The 8,565-nt window shown below is 57.2% G+C and overlaps 1 protein-coding gene across 1 annotated transcript in view; it reads left to right on the top strand.

Moving 5' to 3' along the window:
• The first annotated feature begins 14 nt into the window (after positions 1–14).
• CCDC40 (coiled-coil domain 40 molecular ruler complex subunit) overlaps positions 15–8,565 on the top strand; it is a 43,758-nt gene continuing 35,207 nt past the window's right edge. The window contains 4 exon segments of the mRNA XM_006145676.1: positions 15–182; positions 1,886–1,949; positions 2,367–2,969; positions 7,584–7,719. Of these exon segments, the coding sequence (XP_006145738.1) occupies positions 154–182; positions 1,886–1,949; positions 2,367–2,969; positions 7,584–7,719 (832 nt within the window). The 5' untranslated portion in view covers positions 15–153.

The following is an 8,565-nucleotide window of genomic DNA, read 5'->3' as shown; positions in this document are numbered from 1 at the left end:
GGGTGCGACACCGAGACCGAGCCCGGGGGACCGGGAGGAGCCCCGCGCGCGTTTGAATGGCACCGAGGCGCGCCCCGCGCGGGGCCCGGGCCTCCCCGCCCTCTCGCGCGCGGGTCCCCGCCGGATGTTGACGGCGTCGCCTAGCGACGGGAGATGGCGGAGCCGGGCGACAGAGCCGACGGGTAAGCTAGGCCTAGACAGCTGGTCTCGGAGGGGCCAGGCCGTGCTCCCTGGCGCCCCTTCGCCCTCAGGCCCCCACCCTCCCGCCTCTGTCCCTTTCTGGGCCTTTCCCGCCCTCTGCAGTCACCTACCCCGCCATGGGCCCTTGCCCTTTCTCATCTCCTGTGCCTTTGTCCCACCTCTGTCCCCTACTCCAAACCCACACTCCCAGGCCCTGCGGTAACCATGGCAACCACTACTAGGCAGTCGGCAGGCAGGGGGCAGGCAGGGGGCAGGAGGGCCCCCCAGTGGGATGCTGCCCCTAATGGGGGGCTGCTCGCTGCCCAGCCCTGTGTCTCCCCCCTGCAGAGATGAGTGTAGCCCCACAGTCCTGGGTGGCAGGCGACAGGGCAGTCCCCCACTGCCTGCCCACGGAGAGGGCCTCTAGGTAGAGGTCTCTTGGCCAGCCCTCTGCTCTCGTACGCCTTGTTTAAAAGGATAGAAATGAGCTTACAGGATCTGACCTCTTCATCTGAGAATGTAATGATTGTTTTATTCCAAATAATTTTTTAAAAAATATGGGACCCAGCTGGTGGCATGGTGGTTTGGGTGGCTGGATCCCACAGGGCCGATAGCAGTTGGAGTCCTGGATCCAGCAGCTTGAGGAACACGACACGTATGCATGTGTGCCCCAAAATCCCAAAAGGAGAACGGGGAAGGCACTGGGATGTGGTCATGCCACATGGGGGGTGCTTTCCCACGCTCTCCTGTGAGGTCACAGAATTAAACTAATTAACCTGTGGCAAAATGTAAAAGAGAGGGAAAAAGAAAATCTGAAAAAGGCCCGTCTCCGTGTACAGCCAGGACAATGTCCAGGTCACATGAGATGGAAAGTCAAGCCTCTGTGTGAGCTCCACTTGGTGTGCGTGGGGGAGGCTACGTGCATGGGGCACATTGTGAAAAACCTGAAGCCCCAGATCTCCCTCTCACCAGGGTTTATCTTGGGAAGAAGGGCGATCACAGGGGCCTGTCACTGTCCCGGTCACACATATATGTCTCGACAAGACTTAGTGGAAAGCTCGCGCTCCTTCTCCTAGACGGTGGTGTATGTGCACAGGTCGAGCCCCGCGCCCCCAGCAGGGCCTGGTCATGCCACAATCGTTTTCATTCGAGATCTCTGTCCCACCTGGACCCCAGGCCTGCACGCGCACGCCTTCCATGTTTTTCAAGTTGCCAGTGCTGGGACTCAAACCCTGGTCAGCCATGAGAGATCTGGCTTCCTCTGCACAGAGCCTAACCGCTGTGCTACAGGCCTGCCCAGGCTGGTACTGTGAATTAGGGAAGCCGGAGCTAGTTTGAAATGTGAATCATGGCCTCCTTGTGCTCTGTAGATCACAGAGAAAACCACGAGGAATCTCAGAAACACTGGTGCTGCCCGCCTGCAGAGGTTTCCCTACTTTGTATTTCTTTCCCCGTTTTGTCACGGACACAGGTACATTTCAGGTGACATTTGTGGGGTGATCTGGCCATGCTGTTCCTTTAATGTCTCAATAACTTGTGGCACCTCTGCCACCCGAAAGGCATGAGCTAATGACATACAGGCCCGAGTCGTGGTAACAGCCCAGGGAGGGAGAGGGGAGGCAGAGGATGACGAGAGAGCACAGACGCCATACGTGCCCACGAAACACGGCTGCTGAAAACTGTCCGATCGTCTCTCTGCACGCAGGTCTCACCCGGGGGGCAAAGCGTCTTCTGAAGGAGAGGAGGAGGAGAGTGACGGAGGCGAGGAGGTAAAAGTCCCGTGTGCTTTCCAGGAATGCTCGGGGTTGACCCTCCCTGACAGAGGGGCAAACGAGACTTTTAATAAGTCAGTGTCATTGGGGAGACCCTGTCACCCGGCGCTGGGCCGAACTCGGTCCATGGCAGGGGAACTTGTTTTTCTCCCAGCCCGCTCTAAAGCTGGCCTGTTAGCAGCACCCACGAGGGCCGACCCTGGCTTGCCCTGAGCAGTTCAGAGCGCGCTGCCTGGAAGGAAGGGCATGGAGTGTGTGGAGGAGCAGAGGGCGGGCCACGCGCAGCTCTGCTGCCCCCCTAGCCGTGCTGAGGTGTAAAGGCAGCCTTCCCCTGCACAATTGCACCAAGACAGAACCCCCGCGAGGGCCTTCACCCCGATTGTTTGGTCCTGATTCCCCCTGTGGCCCTCACAGGCCTCGCCGCCAGAGAAGAACCACGAGCCGAGCAGCGAGCAGAGCAGCGAAGGCGCTTTGGGTGCGGCGGAGCCTTCGGAGGGGGAAACCGCGCCTGACGGGGAAGCCGAAGTGGAAGGGGAGGCCGAGGTCGCAGGGGAGGCCAAATCTGATGGCGGCCAATCTGGAGAGCACGTGGACGCTGAAATCGAAGATGGGACCGAAGTCACAGGGGAGGCGGAAGCTGCAGGAGAGGCCCAGACCCACGAAGGCCAAACTGGAGGAGTGGAAGCTGAAACCCCTCAAGGAGCAGAAATCGCAGGGGAGGCCGCCATTCAGGAAGATGGAACCACAGAGCAGGGGGAAGAGCAATCGGAGGAAGAGGTCGAAGCCGAGAGTGAGGGGGACACGGATTCTGACTTGGAGTTCGCCTCCCCTGGAGAGCAGATCAGTTCTATGAATCTGACCGTTTCCGACGTCAGTCCTCTGGAGCTGCCTGAAAAGGGCGACAGCCTCACATTCATGTATGAAAGGATCCTCAGGGACCCCGGCCTGGAGGGCCCCTGGGGACCAGGAGAGCACCCCCGGCAGGCGGCAGGCTTCCCTGTGCAAACGGAGAGCCGGGTGAGTAGCCCTGCGCCCTGTCCCCCTTCTTACTGCCACACGGTCCCTGGCCGGCCTGAGGCGCCCGCTGGCTCCGCAGATACAGATGCCACCTCTGTTAGACGCTTCTGGGCGAACTTAGGTCTCGGGACCCGTTAACCGCGAGAGCTCTGGGACGCTGACATCCCAGAGCCACTCTGCATGGGAGGGGGTACCTGACAAGTGTAGGATCGGCCCTCGCTTGTCCCAGTGAGCCAGTTTCAGAGACCGGAGACGGCGAGGGCTTGCTCAGAGGAAGGCAGGTGTTGTTACAGGTCAGCAGGGCTCAGGGCTCCCACGGTGCTGGCTCCCAGGCTGGGGGCGCACAAGGCTTTCAATGGGCGGTCAGGAACAGTCAGGAACGCGGAGACTCGGTCGGGGGTAGCAGCCCGGGCTTGCTGGGGCAGTCTTTGACAGAGGGTGCTGGGTAGTCTCTGGGAGGGTCTAGAGGGAGGTGTTTTGATCAGGTCTGCTCCAGGTAACGAATTCTCAGGGCCCGTGTCAAGGGCACCAGATTCCCGTCTCCCGGAGCCACACAGGCTGCCAGGGCTCCAGAATGTTCATTTCCCACAGTTCTCACCGCTTACGTTTAAATAGCCACCTGCTGCTGCAGCTCCCGGTCCAGACAGTGCCGTTCTGGAAAGCAAAAGCGAACATAGTCACATGCTTATATTTTTTTATGTTTTCAAGTTTGTTTTTTTAAAAAAAACAGTTATGCGTGTACAGAAAAAAAAGTGAAATACAATTGGAACTTTTTCCTTAAGAGAGAGAGGAGAAAGTTACTTTTTTAAAATTATTTTAATTTTTAGGGTGTGTGTGTGTATGTCTGTTTTGCTATAGGGCGTGTGTTCACGGGAAAGAGACAGAAAGAGGGAAAGTGAAAAATCACCCTCTGGGGGGATGGCCATGCTGTAATCCCTTCTCCATTCTCTTCTCGGGATTTTAAGAGTGTATGCGCAGGTGCCCGGTGTGATTTTCAAGCCTTCTGGTCTGAGACTCAAACTGTGTGTGGTTGCCCATATGGGAATCTCAGCGCTTTAACTGCCATGCCCTGTTTTTTATTTATTTATTTATTTTTTAATTGCCAGAGGGCATGTGTGCTCCCCAGAGAGAGAAAGTGAGAGAGCGAGCGAGCGAGAGAAAGTGCCCCCAATGTGGCATGGTCACAACGCAGTCTCTTTTCTGTCTTGCCACCCTGTTAGGATTTGGGGACACACACACGAGCACCTGGTGTGTCTTTAAGGCTGCTGGGGCTGGGACTTGAACAGCAGTCAGCCATGCAAGATATGGCTCCTTTAACCACTAGGCCAAGGGCCAGCTGCAGAGGTAGTTTTGCCAGGGTCTCTCTCTGTGTTGCAGTCCTCCTGGCCCAGCCTTCCTGGTAGCTGGGCTTTCCACACCTGGTGTGTTTGGGTTGGCCCAGGACCTGAGCCTCGGCCTCCCATGAGGCTTCCAGTCTCCTAAGAGGTCGGGCAGAGTGTGTGCCACCCCTGCTGGCCAAGAACGTTTTCGTTTTTAGCATTCAACAGCAGGTGGCCGATCTGACGAGTGGCCTCCGTGTGCTCCTGGAATCTGGAAGTGGCACTGTTGTGTTGCCTCGGGGTGCACAGGCCTCACCAGGCCTCCTCATGTCCTAGTAACCCCGGCTACAGCAAAGGTGCAGCCCAGACCCGGGTCCGCCTCGGCCGTCAGTCTTCTCTTCACCTTGATGGTTTGACCTGAGTGAGCGGCTCTGTAGCTCAGTACGCATTTGCCTGATGTCTCCCCGTCATGAGACTCAGCCACGACTCCCTGGCGGGACCATCCTAGACATGACGCTCTCATGAACCAGGTGCTGCCCCGCGCTGGGCAATGTCCCCTTTGGTGGGAAGGGGTGTGTGTGTGTGTGTGTGTGTGTGTGTGTGTTTACTTATTTGAACAGGAAAATGAAAAGGAATATTTATTTAGAATGAGAAAAAAAAAATCCTAACAGGTTTCCACCATTTATTTAGGATTCCTCACTTTTACTCCTCAAAAAAGATAGGTGTCACACGACTTTTGCCAGACTCCCCCAAGGAGCTCACATTTTTTTGAGGCTACTGTAAATTACTTTCAATTGCTCATGGCTAATATGTAGAAATGCAGTTGACTTTTGTATATTGACCTTATTTTCTGCAACATTGCTAAACTCCCTTATTGGTTAGAGTATCCAATTTGCAGAATCCATTTTTCATGAAGATAATCGTGACATCTGAACATTAAGGCAGGAACTCTTTTCTTTCCAAGCTGGATGCCTTTGTTTTTGTTTGTGTGTTTGTGTTTTCTTTTTCTTGCCTGATTACATTGGCTAGCACCTCCAGCAGAGTTGACTAGAGATGGTGAAAGCAGATGTCTTTGTCTTGTTCCCCATCTTACGGGAAAAGCTTTCAGTCTTCCTGATAAGTAGGATGTTAAGTGTGGGTTTTCTGGAGACCTTGTCCTAGGCTGAGGACGTGCTCATCTATTCCTGTTGTGTTGAGCGTTTTGTTTTATCCTGAAAGGACACAGGATCTTGCCTAGTGCTTTTTCCATGTCTGTTGAGATGATCGTATTCTTTTCTTTGTTAGTTAATATGACGTATTGACTGATTTTCAGATGTTAAAACAATCCTGCCTGGGGCCAGCAGGTAGTGTGGTGGTTAAGGTGCTAGACTCCCACATGGTTGACCACAGTTTGAATCTTGGACCCGGCAGTTGGAAACTCACACCAGGCCTGTGTGCATTTGTGCCCAAAATCCCAAGAGCAGAATGGAAGAGAAGAGACTGTGGCACGGCCATCCCCCGTGGGGGGCGATTTCTAACTTTCCCTCTCTCTGTCTCTCCCTTCTCTCTCTGGCACACATATGCGCTCTTAAGAAAAATAAAATAAAATGAAACAACCCTGCCTTCTGAGATGAACGTGGGGAAATACTTTGAAACTCTGTGTCCCATTCCTCACTGAACCCTCAGCTTCCCCGTTATTTAGACACGTACGGACTCACTGGGTAACAGCCATTACTATCACAACGTGCTCAGACAAGTCTTGTCCCTCCGTTGGCCTCCGTGCCCTTAGATGTGCCCCAGCACCCTCCGACGTGTTGCCTGGCCCCGGAGGCGGACGGAGAGGAGAATTTAGACGTCAAGATGTACTGCTGCTGGGCACCCTCACCACCACAGGGTGTCACTATTTCTGGGTCCGCTCAGTGGGACGAGGTAGAGAACACAAGGAGACCCCCAAAGATTCATGCAAAGTGGGCTAGAGTATGCACTGACTTTGGTGAAAAATGTGTTTGAAACCCATGCACAGTCCAGTTTGCAATATGCATTTCCCATGGATTTCATAGAGACCCCTGTTTACGCACGCATCATTCCTGCACCCTCAGCCGCGCGGTCACGCACAGTGTGCCGTTATGACTGCGTCTGTCGGAGCACCCCCCAGCTCACCCCCCCTCCTGCCCATCTGCCACCCAGGGCTCCTGCTAGCTTTCTTCCCTCCCGACCTGGAGCTCCTTTCTCCAGCAGCGAGACCCCGCCTCTCCGGGCACCCCTGCACTTTCTGCCCCTGTGGTCAACTTCCCAGTCTCACTGCACCCCCCCCCCACCACCACAGGGTATCCGTCAACCACACTGGGCTGGTTCGACACCTGGCCCTCAAGGCTCTCCCCGCCAGCAGCCTCCTCCTTGCCGGGCCCACTTGCTGGTTTTAGGTTTGACAAGTTCAGGAGGGGAGCGCCGAGGGGTGAAGGCACGCCTGTCATCTTCCCTAAGTCTGATGCCAGGCTAGACACTGCTGTACGCTGCTCGACTGGCCGCAGCTGTCCACGAGTCCAGACCCCTTGTCATCTCCCCACACAGGGAGGAGAGGCCAGGATGGGATGGGCCTTCTCCCTCCAGGGCCCGGCCATAGTTCTGAACCAAGAAGCCCACCTCCCTCCTGCCCGAGACGGCCGGGGACTGAGACAGTGGCGCCTCGCCTCGCCCTGGCTGGCTGCCGAAACTCAGAGGAGCCCTTGGCTTCCCTGTAAGCGGCGTCCCCTGGGGACACAGGGATGGCAGGCACCTGCCTCGTGGTCTGTGGCGAGGATGGCCTGAGGGCATTTGTCAGACGCCATTCGTGGGCAGGAGAGCGCTGGCTTGTCTGACGCGCCTGTACCCACCCTCCGCCATGAGCCATCACTGGTGTCCACTTTCCAGGCTGGATGGAGCCAGGTGTTTCATGGAGGAAAGACACTTTCTCATGGAAATCCCCGGGGTGGGGCGGTTGGAAAGAAAAGAAGGGACCGTCCTTGCCAGAGACCCTGCCTGAGCCGGGGCTCTCCAGCATGTCCGTCTGGAGAGGTGTGCAGAGCTGTCTCCCGCCCCCTCCATCAGCTCCGGGCAGTGAAGGAGCCCGGGGCATGCAGGCCCAGGCCACAAGCCTCAGCTCTCACCGCCAGGCTGGGTGTGCTCCGTCTCAGCCACTCCCACGGCCAAGTACGGCTGAGAGCCAGCTGACCCGTTGTGTTAACAGTCACGTTGGGTCTGAGTGTACTGGATCGAAACTGAGTCACTTCCCAGTCGCGGTCAGGCCCTCACCGACTGCTCCTCGTGCTGGCCACAGATGGGGTCCCGAGATCTCCCCGAGGCCTCTCACGTGGGGACATGGCACCACCTCAGGCTGAGCAGAGACAGCAGCATCGTGTCCTCAGATATGGACGAGGCCTTCCTGCCCCTGGAGGGGCCCCTCACGGAGACAGGTACATCCCCTGTGCCACCTGTCCCCTCGTGCCCTGTGTGGCTGTGAACCGCAGGGCTGAGGTATGGCCTACAGAAATGGAGAGCATCCCGCCCACTAACCTGGCGACGGAGGGACCCGAGCGAGTGGCCACGTGGGGCCCTGACCCAGACCCATCACCCCCCAGCATGGCCCCTGCCAGCCGTTTCCCTGCGCGTGCCCATGCCTGCCCGCCTGGCACACCCAGCGTTTGCCGGCCCTGATGCCCCCGAGTCGGGTCATGGCGGGGCAGAGCGGGAGCTGACTTGGCCCCACGACACCACGGCACACACGGCTCAGCCCTGTGCTGTTCTCGGAAACAGCCCCGACTGGACAGCTCCGTGCCAAACAGGACAGAGGCCATTCCCGCCCGGGCGGCGTGGAGCCGAGGCCAGGGCCTTGCGCAGAATCGCGTCTTTTCAACCTCACCAGCTGTCCCCCATCTGTAAGAAAGTACTGAGTCGTCGGGAAAGCAATGATGCATTTTTCTCTCTGCGAAAACGTGTCTGACTTTCCTGACGCCCAGTAAAGTCGAAGCCCTCGGTCAGGAGCCACCTTGCCCTTTACTCGCTGCCCGTAAGGAGGCACAGGCGGGCAACACTTGCCCATGGGGAGATGTGGGCGTGCATCCGCGTCCTTGCACAGACCCGGCACCACGGCCTGCTGCACGCCGGGCTGCGGGGCCACCACTGTGCGTGTGGCGCGTGTGGCTTGAACTGTTGCAACACGGTACACGATCACACTGGCAGAGCACGCCTCGTCTGCCGTTGGCGTGGGAGCCTGTCCATGGAGTGCCGCGTCACAAGCAAGTGACACCCCGAACGCCGCT

Source organism: Tupaia chinensis, unplaced genomic scaffold (assembly GCF_000334495.1).
Source record: "Tupaia chinensis unplaced genomic scaffold, TupChi_1.0 Scaffold000159_1, whole genome shotgun sequence".
Taxonomy (NCBI): Eukaryota; Metazoa; Chordata; class Mammalia; order Scandentia; family Tupaiidae; genus Tupaia; species Tupaia belangeri.
The sequence above is the reverse complement of the archived record's forward strand: the minus strand, read 5'-3'. Positions and strand labels throughout refer to the sequence as shown.